This window comes from Molothrus aeneus, chromosome 26, assembly GCF_037042795.1.
Source record: "Molothrus aeneus isolate 106 chromosome 26, BPBGC_Maene_1.0, whole genome shotgun sequence".
NCBI classification, from domain to species: Eukaryota; Metazoa; Chordata; class Aves; order Passeriformes; family Icteridae; genus Molothrus; species Molothrus aeneus.
In genome coordinates, this window is record NC_089671.1 from 2,653,803 (window position 1) to 2,674,867 (window position 21,065).

The 21,065-nt window shown below is 46.4% G+C and overlaps 2 protein-coding genes across 2 annotated transcripts in view; both read left to right on the forward strand.

Annotated features, from left to right (window-relative positions):
* The window catches only part of LOC136566684 (ATP-binding cassette sub-family A member 9-like), a 33,669-nt gene extending 31,610 nt beyond the window's left edge, over positions 1–2,059 (forward strand). Inside the window, exons 36-39 of the mRNA XM_066565945.1 lie at positions 1,111–1,251; positions 1,425–1,504; positions 1,597–1,652; positions 1,778–2,059. Coding sequence (XP_066422042.1) covers positions 1,111–1,251; positions 1,425–1,504; positions 1,597–1,652; positions 1,778–1,867 — 367 coding nt within the window. The 3' untranslated portion in view covers positions 1,868–2,059. The remainder of the gene's footprint in view (positions 1–1,110; positions 1,252–1,424; positions 1,505–1,596; positions 1,653–1,777) is intronic.
* A 4,180-nt stretch (positions 2,060–6,239) lies between these two features.
* Positions 6,240–21,065, forward strand: part of LOC136566668 (ATP-binding cassette sub-family A member 10-like) — a 31,499-nt gene continuing 16,673 nt past the window's right edge. Inside the window, exons 1-18 of the mRNA XM_066565912.1 lie at positions 6,240–6,341; positions 6,747–6,963; positions 7,877–8,035; positions 8,280–8,380; positions 8,602–8,828; positions 9,707–9,845; positions 10,211–10,396; positions 11,333–11,480; positions 11,958–12,129; positions 12,676–12,734; positions 13,137–13,247; positions 14,100–14,275; positions 14,564–14,683; positions 16,310–16,448; positions 17,160–17,250; positions 17,550–17,689; positions 18,254–18,373; positions 19,604–19,799. Coding sequence (XP_066422009.1) covers positions 6,240–6,341; positions 6,747–6,963; positions 7,877–8,035; positions 8,280–8,380; positions 8,602–8,828; positions 9,707–9,845; positions 10,211–10,396; positions 11,333–11,480; positions 11,958–12,129; positions 12,676–12,734; positions 13,137–13,247; positions 14,100–14,275; positions 14,564–14,683; positions 16,310–16,448; positions 17,160–17,250; positions 17,550–17,689; positions 18,254–18,373; positions 19,604–19,799 — 2,603 coding nt within the window. The remainder of the gene's footprint in view (positions 6,342–6,746; positions 6,964–7,876; positions 8,036–8,279; positions 8,381–8,601; positions 8,829–9,706; positions 9,846–10,210; positions 10,397–11,332; positions 11,481–11,957; positions 12,130–12,675; positions 12,735–13,136; positions 13,248–14,099; positions 14,276–14,563; positions 14,684–16,309; positions 16,449–17,159; positions 17,251–17,549; positions 17,690–18,253; positions 18,374–19,603; positions 19,800–21,065) is intronic.

Genomic DNA, 21,065 nt, shown 5'->3' on the forward strand with positions numbered 1-21,065 from the left:
TGGGGTTGGGGTTAGTTTGGGTTCATTTGGGTTATTTTGGGGTTAATCGGGGGGTTGGGGTTTGTTTGGGGTTAGTTTGGGTTCATTTGGGTTATTTTGCGGTTAATCAGGGGGTTGGGGTTTGTTTGGGGTTAGTTGGGCTTATTTTGGTGTTAGTTTGGAGGTTGGGGTTCATTTGGGGTTAGTTTGGGTTCATTTTGGGTTAGTCTGGGTCATTGTGGGGTTAATCTGGGGGTTGGGGTTAGTTTGGAGTTAGCTGGGGGTTAGTTGGGAGTTGTAGTTAGGTTTGGGTAGGTTGAGGTTAGTTTGGGGTTAGTTGGGGTTAGTCTGGATTAGTTTGGGGGTAATTTGGCATTAGTTTGGAGGTTGGGGTTCATTTGGAGTTAGTTTGGGTTAGTTTGGGTTCATTTGGGTTATTTTGCGGTTAATCAGGGGGTTGGGGTTTGTTTGGCGTTAGTCTGGAGGTTGGGGCTTGGTTTGGGTTAGTCTGGGTTATTTTGGGGTTAATCTGGGGGTTGGGGTTAGTTTGGAGTTAGTTTGGGTTAGTCTGGAGTTAGTTTGGGGTTAGTTGGGGGTTGTGGTTATGTTTGGGTAGGTTGAGGTTAGTTTGGGGTTAGTTGGGGTTAGTTTGGGGATAGTTTGCAGGTTGAGGTTATTTTGGGGTTAGTTTGGGTTAGTTGGGGGTTAGTCAGGGTTAGTTTGGGGGTCGTTTGCAGGCTGGGGTTGGTTTGGGGTTTGTTTGGGTTAGTTGGGGTTTAGGATTAGTTTGGGGTTAGTTGGGGTTAATCTGAGGGTTGGGGTTATTTTGGGGTTAGATTGGGGTTATTTTGGGGTTATTTTGGGGTTAGATTGGGGTTATTTTGGGGTTAGTTGGGGTTAGTTTGGGGTTATTTTGGGGTTAGTTGGGGTTAGTTTGGTTTTTTCACTTCCTAATCTAATGGCAAATACTGGTTTGGGTGCTCCCACGTGTGTAACAATCAGTTTTGTGGGAGGTAGCATGGCATGAAGAGCTGATGAAGAAGAGGATGTACAGCCACTCCTCAGCTCCCTCAAGCCATGGATTTCTTTTCTGGCTGTGGTGGTTTGAGCAATGTTTTCCCCCCTCTGCAGGTACATCGGTTCCCTTGAGGATCTCAAAAGGAAGTTTGGCACAAGTTACCGCCTAGAACTCAAAATGACAGAGGCGGGGCAGAGCGATGCTCTGCACACCGAAATCCTGAACCTCTTCCCCCAGGCAGCTCGGCAGGAAAGGTCAGTGCCCACGGGCTGCCCATGGCAGCCTGGATTTGGGTTGGGATGCTCTCTTCCTCCTGCTGGCCTTGCTCAGTGATTTACCTGGAGCACAGTTATCCTACAAACCCCCCCCTAAACTGCAAAGCTGAGTCACAAGATGAATAATTCCTTTATTTTTATTAATTTTTCAGGACTTCTTCCATGCTCACCTACAAGATTCCAGTGGCAGATGCACTACCTCTGTCCAGGTCTTTCTCCCAGCTAGAAGCAGGTAAAAGGAAACCACCAGTTAAATAAGGAAATCACTTTCAAATGGTTTCTGTGGATTTGCTTTTTAAGGATGCTTTCTCCATCCCTCCGCAGCCAAACGGAATTTCAAGCTCGAGGAGTACAGCTTGTCACTGAACACTTTGCACCAGGTAGGTTTGTGCAGGAGCTCCAGGTTGGGAATTGCCTGTGGAAGAAGAAGGAATAACCTGTGAGCAGCACAAATACAGCCAGTCCCTGGCAATGATGGGGTGCTTCCCACTGTGTCCCCTTGCAGGTGTTTGTAGACCTCACCAGGGATGCAGAGGAGCACGACCTGGAGGTGGCATCCAACGGGGCTGTGGAGCAGAGACCCCTTCAGCCCTGACTCCTGGAGCCACAGTGGGAAATATTCCATGCATTTCTTCAGTGTTACTGAATTTCATCAGTGAAATCACTGGTAGCTGTGGTCAGCTGCAGCCCCAGCACTCGGTGACCCACGTCACAGCACACACAGCCCTGCAGGTGTTCTGCCTCACAGAGAAAAAAAAAAGAGTTATTATTTTAATAAATAAAGCCTTTATCCTTTGACAAATTGATGGCTGACTCTCATCTGTGCCCCTGCTCAGGGTGGCTCATGTTGGAATTCCTGACCCCAAGGCTGTGAGGGACACTGGGCTGGGAAAGGAGCTCAGTCCCTGGGGAGAACCAGGAGCAAACCCTGGGGAGGCTCTGACACCTCTCTTATCCTTGGCAGGAGGACACCAGCTCTCTGCCTTGTCAGCCCTGAGAATAATCACCCTCTGCCTGGTGGGATGTGGCCAGCACAGCTGCTGATTCCTGGGAGAGAGGGGGACAAAATTTTGACCCAAAAAGCTGCTCTTGCTGTGAGTTCCAGCTCAGGCCAACTTGGCCCATCCCATCCTCTCCACTGGGGCCAGGGACAGAGGAAAGGCGTCAGCAGTGGCTGGATAAATGTAATGAAAACTGGCAGCTCTAATATCATCATCATCAAAAGCCAGTTATTAATTAGAGTCAAAATAAGGTGTGCTTTGACCCAAAATAGAGCTGAAGAAGGACAGCAGACCTTGCTTTGGTCACCGGGAAGAGAGGGGGGCTCCTCACCAGCACCCCTGTGGGTGCTTGGGAGGGATGGGGCAACTGATGGGGAGCTGGGTGCAAGCTCCATCAGCCTGACCCTGTCTGAGCAGGTCAGCTTCTCCTCTTGGATTATCTGCCTGCCTAGGGCTAGAGTTAAAAAGTAAATTAAAAAAAAAAAACACAAAAAAAAAAAGAAAAGCAAACCCAAAACCCAAACCAAACAAAAACCCAAACCCAAACAAACAAACAAACAAACAAAAAACCCCCCAAAAAATAAACTAAAGAAAACAGGAGCATCCAGGTGTTTCCCCTTGTGCCCCGTTGCCCTCTCCCCCAGCACCCTCTGGCAAAGGCTGGGGACCCACTGGAGGCCAGGGGCAGTGCCATGCCATGGGATGGACACAGCAGCACGACCCTCAGCATGCCCTGAGCTGCCCTGGTTGGTGTGGGTGATGCTGGGCTGGGACACAGCAGGGAGGATCCTGCAGGTGCCTCGGGCAGGCAGGGATGGTGTCTGGGCAAGCAGGTACCAGCAGGTGGCTGCCGTGGCTCACGGATGGGCTGCTCCTGCCAGGAGCAGTGCCCAGAGCAGCCACCCACACCCCAGGGTTCTGTTTTCCCCCTGGATCTCCCAACATCAGGGCTCTGCCAAGGAGGTGGGCAGGGAAGAGACTGAGATTCACTGCCTGGCACCTGGAATCTCCCCCCTCTTCACGTTAGGGTTGTTGTTTTTCCTTTTGGAAGGAGAGGAGGAGAAGGTTTGGACCACCAGGAGATGTTCGGGGGACAGGTTTAACTCCATCCTGTGCTCTGACTTACTGCACCTCTGCTGTCTGCCTCGCTCTGGCACATCTGAATGGGATTCAAACCTTAGGGGTGGTTTTATCCTGCTAGACAGAGCAGAAGGAAGCAGATCCAGCTGCTCCACTTTTCCTGTCCCAGCTGCTCGAGCTCCCTCCCACCCCTGGTCCCTCAGCCCTGATGAGCCCAGGGATGCTGCTTTGGGCTCAAACCAAACCCATCCCCTTTAGAAGCGCAGAGTTAGTCAGGAGATGTTTATTTCAGCATTTCCAAGATGGTTTTTTAGCTGGGAGAGCTGTTGCTGTCCAGGAGGCAGCACTTCCCTGCTGTTCCTGCTCTGTGACTGATGCCACGGGAAGAGTTTGCCACCTTTTGTCCTCCCCTGCCTGTGCTGTGACACCACTGTTGTCTTCAGCCCCTCTTGCTGCACTGAGAAACACAGCAGAGTTTGCCAGAGAAAGGATTTTTGTGTGGTTTGTTGTGGGGCTGGGTTTTCTTCTCTTGGCCACCACTCAAGAATGTCCCGAGTTAACCTTTCGGACAAGGCTCCAGCGCCTCAACAGCGATGGGCTCTGTTTGCTTCTTCTGACACAAATAAAGCTGGAGCCCTGCCAGGGAGGAAGAAGAAGAAAGCCAGGGGAACAAAAGAAGCCATGGTGTGAGGAATGCCCTTTGCAGAAGTGCCTGAGGAGGGAGAAAAACGACAGAGGAGAGCTGGGAGTCTCGGGGAGAGTCTCGGGCCAGCCCAGCCCAGGGAGGCTCAGCACCCCTGCTCCTCCAGGACAAGCTCTGGATCCCTCTCAAACCTTCCTGTTGAGGTAAGGCTGAAGCATTCTTCCTAAACCTAAATAACAAATGTTATTTTGAAGGTATGGAACCCCCAGTAAAGGATAGTGCTGTTAATAACACTGGGTGAGGGTTCAGTGTGTGGGTGGGGCACGGGGCATCTTTCTAATAGGTTGGGTCAAGCTTAGGGGGGTTTAAAGGCAACAGAGTCTTTTTAACCTTTCTTTGAGATAAAATAACATACAAATGGAGCTCAGCTTATGGCAGAGGTTTATTTCCAATGTTTCTCAGCACTACAAGGAGGCAGCAGCTTCAGCTCAGTATTTTAAATGATCCAGGACATACGAGGAGCAGATTTCTTTCCCTACCTCCAGTGTAAGCTAAAGTTTGGATTTAAAAGTTCTGTCCATCTAATGCTCTAAAAAAATTCTCCTGAGCAAAGAAATCAGTTGTGCCACATTTTCCCCAGCTGCCCAAACCCTGCAGCAGCACGGGGTCAGTGGGCACTGAGGGGTGACCACACAAGGGACATGTGGGATGTCCAGGATGAGCTCCTGGTGTGCCCCTCTCCACCCCAAGATGCTGAGGTTACTCCATGGGACTCCTAAAACCACCTGGCAAGGGGCTTTAGCTGTGACACCAACCCCGTGGCAGTGGTGGAGATGTGCAGGTGACACACAACCTCCTAATCTTCACTTCTATGGGGTGAAAAAGCAACCAAGTAATAGCAAGTTTAAACCCACAGTTTATTCAAGGAAGTCTAGAGGTAATTACACAGGCTAAATTCAAATTTTTATACACCTGGATTTAGTGAGACCATCAGTGAGGAAAAACTTTGTTAAGAGATGATGGCAAAAGCCAGGGCAAGTGTTTGCAGCCCATTTGTTGCAGCTGCTTTTCCAGCATTTCAGTGCCTGCTGTCTCATCACACCAAGATTCAACCCCTGAGGGCTGAACAGAAATATCTGGAGGAAGATAAAGTCTGTTTTGCCTGTCAGCACCTGTCAGGAGGCATTGTGCCCCCGGGAACAGGACAACGTAAATCTTCCTTCCTTCCCTATGACAGGAAGGCTTGAAGGGATTAGATCTGTAACAGCTCCGATTTTTCTACCTGAGAATCACTTGAATCACTTAGAGAAGATCAGGATTTTGTTGAAAAGCAGATTTTATCTCCAGATGTGACAGCAGAGCAGTTTGGCTGTGTGAGCAGAGCTCTTTTACACGGAGCTACTGAATCCTTTTGCTCATTAAAGGTCCTCATGGATATTTTATGGATGGTTAAAAGCACACTTCTCATCTGCAAAAATCTGACAGGTGCTTTGTGCTTTACTTCTTTCAGTTCCCACCACCAGCATTAACCAGGCAAAACAATCCTTGTTTTGCTTGGATCGTGTCATTTTGAGGATTCTGCCCTGTCTGTTGGAGTAACACCTCAGTGCATGCTCGTGGCCACTCAGTTTTATCTCATTTCTCATTAACAACCTGCCAGTGACATCTCTCCCACGCGCTTCCAAGAATTTGCTCTCTCATGGCCCTGAGTTTCCTTCAGCAAATGCTGTTTTCCACAAGAGCTCAGCTCACACCTCAGCCAGGAGTTGCTCAACGCTTCTTGGTGTTGAGCCTAAAGCACATTAAAATTGCAAGCAAAAGGATTTTAGGGATTTTAATTGACTATATGGTTGTTGTTTCTTGGATATGGAGCCCACCCAAGATGATTAGGTCATGTAATGTGATAGTCCCTTTTTATTTCATCAATAAATGATGAACTCCTCCCAAACTCCCCATGCTGAAGCATGGAAGCCTGAAATTCTGATTTCTATCAGCGTTTGCTGCTGAGCTGTGAGGGTTGGAGTGTGTTGAGGGTGATGAGGTCTCTTGGACCCTGTGCTGCGGGGGTGGTTGTACTCAGCACACAACATCTGAGTTTCTCCAGTTCATTCTTGCTGTAAAAAGGGAGAAAAAGCTTCACTGCACATCTGCAAGGACTGTGCAAATAAAACCAGTTGCTGCTGGTTTGGCTTTTGTTGTATTTGAAAGCAATTTTCAAAAAGAAATTGTCTCTAGGTTCAAAGATGAAGACAGTGCAGAGGAATATAAGTGTATTCCAGCAAACTAAAATTCTCTTGTGGAAAAATGTCCTGATCAAGTGGAGGATGAAGATGCAGAGCTTTCAGGTAAGAAAAAAATTAAAAATAAAACAAAAATAGCAGCTAACTACTGAGAGTGGCCAATCCCTGCATGCCCCTAGACACCAACTTCTTTGGGTAAAATTAGAACTTAAAGTACTTTTGAGAAGCCTGCCTGGTAAAGAACACTTGGAGACTTGATTTTTTTTTTTTTAATGGTGATATATACGTCTGATTTGTGACAAATCAGGGCACAGATGGGCTCTTGGAGCAGGTGATGGGCACCATGCAGAGAATCTCTCCATGCCCACCTAAGAAACGGGTGTGAGCAAATCCCTCTTATTTACATTTGAATCCCACAACGACTGAATTCCTCTTGCTCCCATTTTAATCTCACAAAGAACCTGCTTCTATACTGCCATGGCATTCTCCTCCCCGCTCTCCCTGGTGCAGGAGTGGATTCTGTCCCTGCTCTTCCTGCCCCTGCTGTTCATCGTGTCCGGGTTTGTGTTCATGACGCAAACCCGCTACCCCGAGGCGCCCGCCGAGCACCTGGGCTACCTGGACGACCCTGCCTTCAATGCCACCGGGGTCACCGTCACCTTCACCCCCGCCACTGCCACCACCAGGCACATCATGAGCAAAGTGGCCTCCAGCTCCGTCATGACGGGTGGGTTTTGCTTTTTGAATATTGGATTTTGTCATTGTTGAACCTGTTGCGCATGCCCTGTGTCGTAGCGGTTCTCCAACATCTTTGATCATCCTCCATTTTCACAAATATTTCTTCTTTAGGATTTAAACTACCTGTGAGGCCAGTGTGCCCTTCTGAACTGGAAAGCTCTGCCTTACCTAATATCCCCTAATACTTCTAAAACACATTAAAAAACATTCTTTTGAGGTGCATTTCTTCTCCACTGGTAAAGTCTCAGGAGATGGTTTTAAATTCATCCTAAATCCTCAGTTTTCACAAATATTTCCCCTTAGGATTTAAACTACCTGTGAGGCCAGTGTGCCCTTCTGAACTGGAAAGCTCTGCCTTCCCTAATATTCCCTAATACTTCCAAAACACATTAAAAAAACATTCTTTTGAGGTGCATTTCTTCTCAACTGGTAAAGTCTGAAGTATTTAGAGCTGCCTCCATGGCCAGTGAGTGTGGATGACATGGGACAGAGAGAGAGAAACGGCAAATATTTCTCACAGCAGCTTGTGAGAAGTTTTAGGGAGCTGGAAAGATGTGATAACTTGTTGACTATAAACAATTTGCAGGTGGTGTTTTTCTACTTTATTTTTCTGTTCCTCTCAAGGACAGTGCATGAGAAAGATGTTTCTGTTAGTTAGCCAATAGAATAGAATCTATCGTACCACTCTATAAAAACCACACGGTTCTTTTGGATAAAGCCTTCTTCGCCTTTTCTACAATCCTGCCTCTCTGTTCCTGTCCCGACCCTGGCACAAGAGTGACAAGTGAGAACTGGAAAAGGAGGAGTTGCAGTGCTGAGAAAGAAGAACATTCCCTCAATGCCTCTGGACACAATTCCAGACTAACAAAATCTCACGGCAATATTTTTCTGGCACTCCACAGGTATAAAGCTAGTGGAAGTGGATGATGAGATAGCCATGGAGAAAGCCTGGATTTCAAACAGGGAAACTATAGGAGTTGTGTTTAAGGACAACTTCTCCTACCACCTCAGGTTTCCAATCAAACATGTGATTATTCCCAATGAAGTCATTGGATACATAGGTAATACAAAATGAGAATTTCAGGGTGGTTGCCTGGTGTGGACAGGGTGGGAATAATCCACATTTGTTAAGTGATGGAATGAATTGTGGTTTGGGTTTTTTTTGTTTGAATTTGGGTGGTTTGGGGTTTTTTTCTTGTCACTGTCCATTTGAAGAGTTTCCCACAGTGCCAGTATGTTCTTGTCATTACATTTAAAAATGAAAATTAATCACTTTTCATTAGTGTGATGCCCTTTGCCTTGCAGACACCTGCTATAACTTCTCCTTGAAGAGCTGTGAGAGCCCAAGGTACTGGTACAGAGGTTTCCTGTCCCTGCAGTCCAGCATTGATGCTGCCATTATAGAGGTAAATCCAATTTAGGAACTGATGGAGACATCCTTTCATTTTAAATATTATATAGGAAAGGCAAACTCTGCTGTGAGAATATCAAGGGATGGCTTTGTCAGAAAATAAAGCTGCTTTTAAAAGTTACTCCAGGGAGGATGAAGCAGAATATTCCTTGTATAAATGCATCTCACTGCAGGAAATAAGCAAAACACTGATCTGTTGACCTTGCATTCCTTTAGATGGAGACAAATCATTCTGTTTGGGAAGAAATGGAATCCATTGCTGGTGCCAGAATGAAGTCCCAGAGCATCATCTTCTCCGTCAGCCTGGAGTACGGCTACTTCATGGTCGTTATCGTGATGTGCTTCTTGCCCTTCATGTATTTCTTATCAAGGAATGTCACACGAGAAAAGAAGCAGCTCAAAGAATTGATGAAGACCATGGGGCTGCAGGACATTGCATTTTGGTGAGCTCTTTTTTAACTGGAACACATTTGCCAAAAATCAGGCTGTTCCTGGGCACTTGTGGTATATTCTGAGTCCCCAGGATGAAGGAGGAATTGAGAATCTGTCTCCATGTTCTTAGAAGGCTGATTTATTATTTTATGTCCTTATATTATATTAAAGAAAGATATCCTGAAACTATACTAAAGAATAGAGAAAGGATACAGACAGAAGGTTACAAAGAATGATAATGAAAACTCGTGACTGCTTCCAGAGTCCCAACACAGGTGGACCATGATTGGTCATTAAGTCAAAACAATTCACATGAAACCAATGAAACAACCACCTGTTGGATAAACAATCTCCAAACACATTCCAAAGCAGCAAAATACAGGAGAAGCAATGAGATAATATCATTTTCCTTTTTCTCTGAGGCTTCTCAGCTTCCCAGGAGAAGAAATCCTGGCAAAGGGATTTTTCAGAGAATGTGACAGTGACAGGCACTTGAGAAGCCAATTAATGAGTTAAAGGGGTTTATAACTTTTCTCCAGCACCCTGTGAGATTGATTCCTGGTAGAGACAAGGAAACACCGTTGTGCAAATATTTCAGTCAGTCAATGAAAACACATATTTGCATTGCTTGAAAATTATTGTCAAATATTAATTGATGCAACTGATCGGTGCTTTTGTTCAGTTTCTCATGCAGAAGGTTGAGCATGGCAGTGGTGTCCTCTGCTCCCTGGGGCATTTCCTCCTAAGCTGGATCACCCGAGGATGTGAAAAAGAAATTATTGCCGTGGGAAATAATTAATATTTCAATTTAAACACTTCTGACGCGCTGATAAGCTGTAAGCAGAGGTGTTAATGACCCCCAGGGCTGATGGCACCTCTCCCTCCCCAGGCTGTCCTGGAGTTTGCTGTACTCCCTTTATGTGCTGATCTTCTCCTGCCTGCTGACGGCCCTGGTGCTGCGCGAGCGCTTCTACACCAGCAGCTTCCCTGCAGTCTTACTCCTCTTCTTCCTCTATGGCCTGGCCTGTGTAAGTCAGGCTTTAAAGCCAGATTTCCTCCCCACATGATTTATTGCCCTGTTGATGAGCCTGAGCACTGCTCCAGAGCCTTTTGCAGGGTGCTCAGGAGCTTTGTGGGCCGCGCTGGCTGAAACATCTGAGTGGCTTTCTAGGCCAGCAGCAGAGATTTGATTTGCAGCCTGAAGGGCTGACAGGCTCTTGTTTGGCTACAAAACACCCAGCTGGAAAACTCAGATCAACCCACTAAGAAGGGCTTTAGTGGATTTTATTACACAGACTCAGCTCAGCAGAGATCTGGTGCCTGGCAGATGGAAGTGCTGCTGTTAAGAATATTTAATTCTTTCAATGGTTGAAGGAAAGTCCTGTCCTTACAGATCCACCTGGTTTTCATGCTCTGCTCCCTCTTAAGGACCTCCAAGCTTGCCAGCTCCATAGGCTTCCTCATCATCTTCATCTTCGGGTCCCTGAGCCTGGCAGTGCTGATAGAAGAAGTCCCCAAGCCCCTGAAGTGGTTCCTTGGCCTGATGTGTCCTTTTGCTTTCAACACTGGCATTGTCAAGGTATGGGGGCACCAGCCCCGCAGCTGAACCTTCCTTCCTTCCCCTGCTGGTGGAGAAAGGTGCAGGAATTCCTGCCCTTAGCTCAAAAATCCAGCTGGAAACCACCCAGGCACTTTCCCTTCCTGTGCACAACCCCCAGGTGAGCTGAGCTGTGCTGGGCAGCACAGAGGGGCTCCAACACCCCCATCCCATTCCCCTGCTTCAAAAGCAGCTGAATGCAGAGACAGGCAGGGCCCTTGACACAAAAAATCTGCTGTTGTGCACGTCTGCAGCTTCTACATGGCCCCATCCTGCACACAGCAGCCCCATTATGCTCAGGGACACCAGGGACAGCATCCTTGGCTGCCCAGCCACTCCCCTGCCCCTTCCTGGCAGCAGGGACTGTGCAAATGCAGCTCTGGATTGATTCCTGCTGCTGCTGCCCTTCCTCCATCCCCACCCTGCAGAAATCCATTTCCCACTTTTCCATTAGTCATAGCTGCACAGCTCTTGCTAGCTCTGGTAATCTAATATTTGATTTCTTGATATGTATTTTAAAAAAATCTGCCTGGGAGAGGAGATTTCTGCAGCAGCAGAAAAAGGGACTGACTTTGTTAATTTGCCATATGGTTAAATCAATCATTATGTAAATTATAACATTTTTGTCGTGACTCTGTCACATTAAGAGTGCCCATATCAGTTTTTTTTTTAATTGGTCTCCTCTAAAACTGTGATATTTTCTTCTATTTCTGGATTGTTCTGGAAAATTCTGGATTAAAGCATGAAGATCTCTGCATGGATTAAATTCATTCCCCTTCCCCTTTGGAGAGAAAATAAGAACAGTTGGTCAGTACTGCAGATGATTTCTGGGTTAAGAAACAGAGTTGCATCCATGGTTTGGTGGCATTTGCATATTTTTCCAGCCTGAAATTTGTTTTTCTTTCTCTTTTATTTCAGATTTTCGATTTAGAGAAATATGGAATAGGTTTCTCCTTTTCCAACCTTATGGAGGAAGCATACTTTTTATTTTCAACCTACATACTGCTGGTGTTTGACTCAGTCTTGTATATGCTGCTGGCTCTGTATTTTGACAAAATTCTGCCAGGTAGGAATGGTTTATTTTTATTTACATGGATTGCATGGGCTATATCAAGGAAATGATGGGCTTCTCTTTTCCTGGACTCAAACAAAATAAGGTTTGGACTAAAAGAAATTTATGATGCCATGGAGTGACTTTTCTGTTTCTGGCACATGCCAGATTCAGAGTATCAGTGACAACAAAGTATTGAACATTTTTTATTTAATATTTTTTCTTTCTAATGATGAGATTATAGTGTAATAACACGTAGGACAATACTTTAATTCATTACAAAAACCACTGAATTCATGACATAATTCCCTGGAGCCACGCTTCTTGTCTCCTCTAGTTCTGATCCAAACCTGGCAGGGGGTTGACTGGAAAAAGCAGCAATTTTGTGCTATTTGAAACTCCTAAAAACTCCTAAAGTAAAAGTTTAGTCTAGGATGGTGTCTTGGCTGTGCCTGTGGTTGATGTCAGGCCATCTTTCTGCTTTCCTGGCAGGCAAATACGGGATCCCAGCCCCTCCTTTGTTCTTCCTGAAGGCCTCGTACTGGATGAGGAGCAGGAGAGGCTCCAGCAGGGACGTGCCCAGAGCCACAGCAAACCCTGAGGAACTCCTGGGGGATGATGTGGAGCCTGTGCCCCCCCAGTTCCTGGGGAAAGAGGCCATCAGGTTCAGGGAGAAGGGACTGCTTGTGTCTGATTCAGGGCTCCCTGCTCCTTCCATCAGCTTGGGTTGGACTTTCCTAGGCTGCTTTCATCTTCGTGAGGCTCTTGCAAAAGGGCTGGGCTTGAATTTTGTTTCACAGAGAAAAATTAGAGATAAAAAGATAATTCAGACTGGTCACTAAAGGTGAAATTTAGGTAAATTTTGATTTAAAAATAACTGGTTTGTTGGTTTTTTTTTTCTTATGGACTTTCAGTGTCCTTTAGGGACAAAAGGGAGAATGAAGACGGTCACCCATTGTGAAAGTGTTGCAATGGGCTTGGCCCTGTCTTTGCCAGTCTTGGTGCTCCGTTTTTGGTGCCAGATTGGGATGTTCACAGCTGGGCATAGAGCCTGTCAAACCTCTGAATCTCAGCTTTATTTCCCAGCACCTCTTATTTTCTTCATGCTATTTCTGTCATGGTAACTTAAGGTCCATAAAAATGCAAAAGGGCAGCACGGAAAAGCATTTACAGCAATCTCCAAATGATAACCTCCTTACCTTCCTTTCAGGCTCCACAATATTAAAAAAGTCTATAAGAAGAAGGACAAGAAGACAGAAGCTTTAAGAGGTATGAAAGCTGTGAGATTGATTCCTGCTAAAGACAAGGAAACGCCATTGTGCAAACAGTCAATGAAAAAATCCATTTGCGATGCTTGAAAATTAATGTCAAATATTAATTGATGTGACTGATCACTATTTTGTTCAGGGTTTACTAATTTGCTGGTTTTAATAAGACTAAAGAGTAGAAATATTTTAATTTTTTAAAATTGTTTTATTTCTGTCTTTTCTGGTAAATACAGACCAACTCCTTATGCCTTTAAATGTTTGCAGAGCTTTGCCCCACTCAGTGCTCTTTTGGCTAATTATTATCACTTAATTCTTGTACTTGTTGACTTCTCCTGCTTTGACAGTGAGGGAGGGCAATTCAAACCTCATTTCTCCCCAGACTTGATTGTTATTTTTGTTCTAGGTCTGTCTTTAAACATTTATGAGGGTCAGATCACCGCCTTGCTGGGCCACAGTGGGGCTGGAAAGACAACACTGCTGAATGTGCTCAGTGGGCTCAGCTTCCCTTCGGAAGGTAGGACAAGGCTGGGATGGGATGGCCTTGATCCAAAAGCTCTAAAGATCAATTCATTCCCCCTCATCCCATTGTCTTGGTTTGGAAAGGCAGGTGTCTGCTAAGGAAGGCAGGAGCCTCCGTTGAAATGGAAAATGTAAACCCCTTAACTCTGAATTATTATAAATTTGAAATTAAGGGGCTCTCAGGCAAAGATATGGGAGTAAGAATAACAGTTCTTTATTAGGAAAAAAATTTAAAATAAAAAGGAAATGTAAAAATACAAATGCAGTAATACAAAACAACCCTGCCAGAGTCAGACCATGCCCTGTCCCCCTGTGTGTCAGGGGGTGGCACAGCCCCATCCCATGGGGGCTCAGCCCTCCTGCAGTGCCAGCTGTGGCTCTGCTGGAGCAGGGATCCTGCACAAGGGGGGAGTTTTCCTCTGCAGCTCCAGGGCTGCTGGAGATGGGCCTGGGCTCCCTCTGGCAATGCAGGGCAGCAGAAGCTGCTCCTCTGGCAATGCACTGGGCAAAGGCTGCTGTGCTGTCCCAAAACTCAGATTGTACCCAGGTAGGAATGCTTGGCTCCTCCCCTGGGCGGAGCATCTCCCCATGGGATGATGGGATTGGATCAGCCATGCAGGGACACTCACTGGCCATGGACAGAAGATAATTAATAATTAATGGCCCATGAACAGCAGAGATCTCCTGGAGGGAGGATTGGTTGTGGAAGAGATAAAGAAAACTGCCCAATGAACAGCAGAGAACTGCCCCAGCTCTAACAGATGGCAATAGAATATTGCCAGAATATTGCTACCCCCAGCCACATTTTGCATTTCCAACCCAGGACACCATTTATCCCCATGAACAGGCTCTGCCACCATATACAACTACAAACTCTCTGAAATGGGAGACAGGGAGGAGATCAAGGGGATGATTGGGATTTGCCCGCAGTTCAACACGCAGTTTGAGGTCTTGACAGTGAAAGAAAACCTGAAAACCTTTGCAGAAATCAAGGGCATCAAGTCCAAAGAGGTGGAGCAAGAGGTGAGTGTGTGTTCCCCACCATTCCCCAGAGACTCCTTTTGCACTGGAAAGGTCAAAGAATCCACCTGGGTTTTCTGAAAATTGAAGCTCCAAGCCCCATCCATCCTGGCCTTGGGCACTTCTAGGGATCCAGGGGCAGCCACAGCTTCTCTGGGCAGCCTGTGCCAGAGCCTCCCCACCCTCACAAGGAATAATTTCCTTCTGATGGCTAATTTAAATCTAAATCTCCCCTAATAAAGGATAGAAGGACAATGGCTGCTGAGAGTGGACATCCTTCTGCTGTTCTAGGTGCAAAAGATTCTGGAACTGCTGGATATCAGCAACATTCAAGATACTCAAGCTGAAAAACTGAGTGGTGGGCAGAAAAGGAAGTTATCCATTGGAATAGCCATGCTTGGAAACCCCCAGGTAAAGCAGCAGGCATAGCTCTGTGATGTGGGAAATAGGTCCACCACAATTAAAACCTTGGGCATGTATTTGGCTCCAGGATTTCAGACTTCTTTAAAGTGCTTATAATAAGAATGAATACATTTCATCATTTTTTTTGTTTTTTAAATTCATAACCCACCTTGCCAGCCAAGTTTTGGAGCAGGCAGAGTTCCCTGAGCTCTCACAGCCCCCAGAACAGCTGCCCTTGTCTGAAAGATGCCCAGGATCTCTTGCCTTTAGAACCCCAAACCCTGTTGGGTTACCTGTGGCCGATTCCCTGACTTCTGGGACTCTGGCTTGGCCCTCCCTGGGGCTCCCCTGTCGGGGGAGACCCTCCTGGAGTGGTTTTGTGTCAGGAAAGAGAGACCCACTGGATCTTTTTTTGGTCTTCAGGTTCTTGTTTATTGTTATCTTATCTAGAGTTTTGCACGCTGTCCACGCCAGGCTCAGCGTGCTGGAAAAGCACCACAAAAATGGCCAACAACATCTTGCAAGGTCTTTTAAAGCTAAACTATCCAATTAAGAACTGACACCTGGATTATTTTCCCTTTTAACCCAATAACTGATTCCCAAAAACCTGCAATGCGGACTTTTCCACCCAATTACAAAATGTCACCCAAACCCATGAAGAAGGAGGAAGAAGAAGCATGAAGAAGAAGCTCAGGACAACACCCTGTGCCCTCCATCTTGCTCCCATCCACAACATACTAAAAATCCTAAAATCTAAATTTCCCACCTCTACACTACTCTACACTACTCTCTACAATCTACTTCACACTCTAATGGATTCTGGAGTTTAGGAAACTTTCTCCATGAGTGAGGGTCAAAGTCAGTGCTCCCCTGGGGGTCAGGGCACCCCAGAGCAGGCACAGAAATATTCCTGGTGCCCTGGTGTAGGAGTGCCGGGGGTAGAACAGTCGGGACGGATGGAGACCAGAGATCTCTGCAGCCAGGTTGTGGAACTTGGGGTTTTCTGCAAAGGGCCTGGGTGCAGGGCCCTGCTGGGAGCTGCCAGCACAGCTCAGAGCAGGCCCAAGAGAAGTAAAGAGAGTGGTACAGAAGATGAGAGAGAGAGAGAGAGGATGAGAGGGTGAGAGGGTGAGAGGGCGAGAGGGTAAGAGAGCGAGGTTCCCATTCCAATACCATAAATCTTCTTCTGTGTTGAATATTCCAATTCTCACTAACCAATCTAGTCCAAGATACAAATCCTACAGCATTTACATACAGCCTATAAGAATCACTACATTACCATACTGTGTTACATTTTAAACCCTAAAAACTCCTCTTTGGGCCCCTTCTGCCAAGCTGTAGGGTCTGCTCTGAGCCTTGGGCCTGTCTGCAAGCAGAGGGTGTTGTTCCATCAAAAGGGGATCACCTTCAGCTGGCCACACCATTGTTTTCCCATTGTTCAGTAACTGAGGGATCTCAAATATTGCTCATTTCAATCTCACTTATAGTTTCCGTATTCTCAAAATCTTTTTCCAGGCCATCATATTCATAAGGCTTTCTTGTTTCATCTTCCCCAACACCCTGGGTTTCCACAAAACCCTAAAGCCACACCACCACTCCGGCAATGGGGAATGTCTGATCCCATCCTCCTTGCAGGTTTTGCTCCTGGATGAGCCCACGGCGGGGCTGGATCCTCTCTCCAGGCACCGGGTGTGGAGCCTCCTGCAGGAGCAGCGGGCGGGGCGGGTGATCCTGTTCAGCACCCAGTTCATGGACGAGGCTGACATCCTGGCAGGTGAGCTGCGCTCAGGCATCCCTGGGGGATAAATGAGCGAACCCCAGCAGCCCCAAGACAGTGGACAGCAGGGAGGGGTCACCCTCCCGTGCCCTGGGGGTACAGAAGGCAGCCAGGCTGATCTCCTGCAGCAGAGGAGATGCTGGAACAATGGCGGAAGATGAAGGGGCCAACTCTCAGCAGGGGTTAATCCAAGGTTTATTTCAGGAGCTCCTGGGAGCCTTTACAAACCTCAAGGGGCCTGCTGGTGAGAGCCCTGGGAGAGGTGCCAAGGTTACATTTAAAGTGAGGTAGAAACTGAAAGTAGATGACATTTTACTGACCAATAAGTGAATTCAAGGTACGGACACTGGGGAATGAGCATTTAGGACAGTGTATGGGGTAACACTTGTGGGGCTGACCCCTAGCCTCTGGCTAATCACTCCACGTCCTGGACTGAAAGTTCTAGATGGAGGGGATGGGATGCTGAGTGACTGACAGAGAGACAGGGTGGGGATTTGGGGATGATCTCAGCAAAGGAGAGGGATTACACAGGTAAAGGGAGGGGACACAACCCGGGGCAAACCATTTGGGGAAAATAAGGGGATTCAAAGACAAAACCATTATATAGCATAAAAACACTCTACAACAGATAACCCAGCAGCACAAAGCCCCAAAAGATGGACACAGCTGCTCTGCACTAGAAATTCCTTTGGCTTTTCCTTTCTGCAGACCGCAAGGCTTTTATCTCGCACGGGAGGCTGAAGTGTGTTGGCTCTTCTCTGTTCCTGAAGAAAAAATGGGGAATTTGCTATCATTTAAGGTATCTCCTGAAGCCCCAACAATACCCGGCAACATGCAAGTACAAGGGGACACCAGAATTCATGAAACCCTAGAGCAGATGTCATCAAAACAAACAAATTGCCTGCATTAAAGTCCAGGTCCATTAACTGAAACACTAAAATTTAGGGTTAGGGTTAATTAATCCAGAGCAGGGAATGAATGAAGAATACTGGAGTTTTCTTTTAATGCATCCATGAAATAGTGGATGTTGTTTGTCTGGGTGGGTTTGGCTTGTTTTTATTCCAAACCTAAGTGTCTGTGTTTTTTTCCACACAATAGGATCCATGTCAGTGAGTCTTGTGACCTGGAGAATCTGACATCCCTGGTGAAAGGGTACATCCCCAATGCCACGTTCTCAGGACACACCCAGTATGAACTGAGATATAAACTGCCTTTAGAAAACATTAATGAATTCCCAGGTAATGTATATGAAATAATTGAGGATTATTCATAGAGAGGAAAAAAAAAGACAAATGTGTGGAAGGAGAAATGCAAAGGGAGATTTTTTTACAGGAGTCACATCAGGACTTCCAAACCAATGCAGCTTGGGTTTTCCCCACTATTTTATCATATATTTAAGATCAAATTGTGCAAAAAATGCTTTTCTACTGTTTGCAGTGACAAATCCTGCAGGCTAAACAGGGCCACGTGTGTTACTGAGAGTTCAGTTCTCTTTCTGTTAAATGAAAAGGCAGAGATAAGAGAAAACCCCACACAACCTCTGCTGTTCCATGCCCATTTCTCACCCACTGTGCCAATCACTTCACTCTGACCATCCCACAGAGGATGAAAACAGTCTGAAATGTTGGTGCTAAGCAGAAGAACACCTTCCATGAGGATGGCTTTGGCAGATTTGTGTTCCTCCACACCTTTGTGCCCTGGCAGTTCTCTGTCACTGGAGATGCTCCAGTCAGGTTGGCTCAGCTGAGCCAGAGTGGTCTGGATATCTGTGCTTATGCCTTTATTTTATCCCTGTCCTCCAGATCTGTTCAGAGGCCTTGACAGCTGCTCTGAGCAGGGAATTATCAACTATGGAGTCAGCATGACAACCCTGGAGGACGTGTTCCTGAGGCTGGAGGGAGAAGCCATGGACAATCAAAAAGGTACAATTTACATCCCACAGCCAAAGAGATCAGCTCCTCTGCAGTGACCTCCAAAGGTGCCTCTTAAACTTCCCTGAATCCCAACGTAGAAGCTGGTCTTATGTAGCTGCAGCTCTCTTCACAGAGAGCAGGCAGGCACAACTTCCCAAGGATATTTCTGGGAATGGCAGCAAGTAACCTCAGAGACAGAGAAAACAATTCTTATCTCTATTCTCTGCTCCTGTTGTTTTTGCACCTGTGGAATGTGTTAGGAAGACTGTTTACCTGAAGGGATTTGTCAGTTGGATTCTGCTGAGGATTGCTTTGTTTCCTTGGCCAATCACTCAAAGCTGTGTCCTGGCTGTCTTGGACAGTCACAGGTTTTTCTTTAATGTTCTTTGTAGAATAGTATCTCTTTAATACAGTATAGGATTGTCTTGGTTTCAAAAGGCAAGTGTCTGCTAAGGAAGGCAGGAGCCTCCCCTGAAATGGAAAATGCAAAACCCCTCCCTCCAAATTGCTATAAATTTTAAATTAAGGGGCTCTCAGGCAAAAAATATGGGAGAAGGAAATTACAGTTCTTTACTAGGGAAGAAAATAAAATGATAAAATGAACAATGCAGTAAACCAAAACAGCACTGACAGAGTCAGAACACAACCTGACATCCTGTTGGCAGCAGTCCCATTGGAATTGTGGCTCAGCCCTCCTGCAGTGCCAGGGGTGGCTCTGCTGGAGCAGGGATCCTGGAGAAAGGTGCAGTCTCTTCCTCTGAAGATCCAGTGGAAGGGGCAGGTGCTGTTCCTCTGGGCAATCCAGTGCAGAAGCTGTGCTGGTGTTCCAGAATCTCCAGATTATATCCAGGCAGGAATGCTTGGCTGGTGTTCCAGAATCTCCAGATTATATCCAGGTAGGAATGTTTGGCTCCTCCCTCTGGGCTTACATCTCCCAATGGGATGCTGTAGTTCTTATCAGCCATGCAGGGACATTCAACAGCCTCTTATCAGCATATGTCTCCCTGGAGGAAGGAGTGGGTGTGGAAGAGATAAGGAAAACTGCCCACTGAACAGAAAACATCTGCCATACAGATGGCAAATAGAATACAAATTGCTTGACAATCCAGGACAATAGTTTAATAAAGCAATTGTTCAGCATTCTGAATCAATGGAGTCAGGTGCCAGTCATTCCCCATGTCAGGGACACCTGCATTCTATAATCTTGGACATAAATGTGCACGTGGAAACTCTCTGCAGATGAGCACGTCCCTGGGGAGGAGTGGGGAGAAGCAGCCCCAGGATGCCCTGAGGAGGCCAGGCCAGGCTCCCTGCTGCTCTCGGACACCGGGATGACATCAGTGCAGGGCCTGCCCCTCTGGAGGCAGCAGGTCTCTGCCATGGCACAGGTGCGCTTCTTGAAGCTCAAGAGCTCGGTGAAGAACCTGCAGTCCATGTAAGTGCCAAGGGGGTTCTGCAGGAGGGCAGGACTCCTGCACAGCTAACCAGTATGATTGAGCAGAAGCCACTTTATTGTTTACATTGTGCTCTATTTATACATTCTAACACTACTGCACACTAATCACACATTTCTTGATTGGTGCCTCTACCTTGTCCACATGCTCTGCACTTTTCAGGATATGTGGCTGGTTACAATCCAGTGCTTCACTGACTTTCCCTTTTTTCACAGCCTTTATCTAATTCTTGTGGTCTTGGCATTTTGTTTCTCTGCCTCTTCTTTCTTAATTTAGCACAATTTATGTCCCAGTAACTTTGATGAATTCCAGAGGGCTCTGACAAGAACAACCAAAAGTGGTTTGGCTGGAGCACACTGCAGCCCGAGCTGTTCAAATCCATTGCTACAGGGTTAGCTCCTGGAGGTCTGGAACTGGACAAGGTCACACCAGGGGGGACAACTTCCACACCCCTGTTTCCATGAGTTTGGATTGATTTATATGAGGTCTTGGCTAGGAATGATCTCAGTCATCTGCACTCAGAGGAAGGGAAAGTTTTTTGCTTTCCAGTGCCAGTAACACAATATCTCCTTTTTGTGCATTTTCATTTCTATGCTGAATAATTTATGCAAGAGAAACCCATTTTCTCTCCAAATAAAAGAATCATTTAGAAATACTTTTATGTAAAATGGAGGAAGTTTTAAAATAAGTCAGTGGGTACAGAGAGTGTTTTCAGGCTTCCTTCTTTTTTTTTTTTTTTTTTTTTTTTTTTTTTTTAATTCTCTCATGTTGCCAGTGTTTGAACTCATTTGGCCCGGCTGGTGTTCAAGCTGGAGTTCCTGGTGGGGCACAAGGAACTAAAGGAAGATGCTTATTTATGAGAAACTTGTATCTAAAGGAAGTCTGAAAGGCATTTCACGGCCCTAAAATGTTTAGAAGGTTCTTATTTATGAAAACCTTGTACCTAATGGAAGTCTGAAAGGCATTTCATGGCCCTAAAAAGTTGAGCAGTCTGGATCTGAGGTTCTCTCCCTGCTACATTTTGAATCATTTGGTGAATGATCAAGGTTTGAGACTTCTGGAAATAAAATTCTCCCTGGTCATTGGTGACAAAGCCTGAGGGAATGGCTGGAGATGTGTCAGGGGAGGGTTAGGTTGGATTTTGGGAAAGGTTCTTCTCCTAGAGGGTGCTGGGCACTGCCCAGGCTCCCCAGGGAATGGGCACAGCCCCGAGGCTGCCAGAGCTCCAGGAGTGTTTGGACACCACT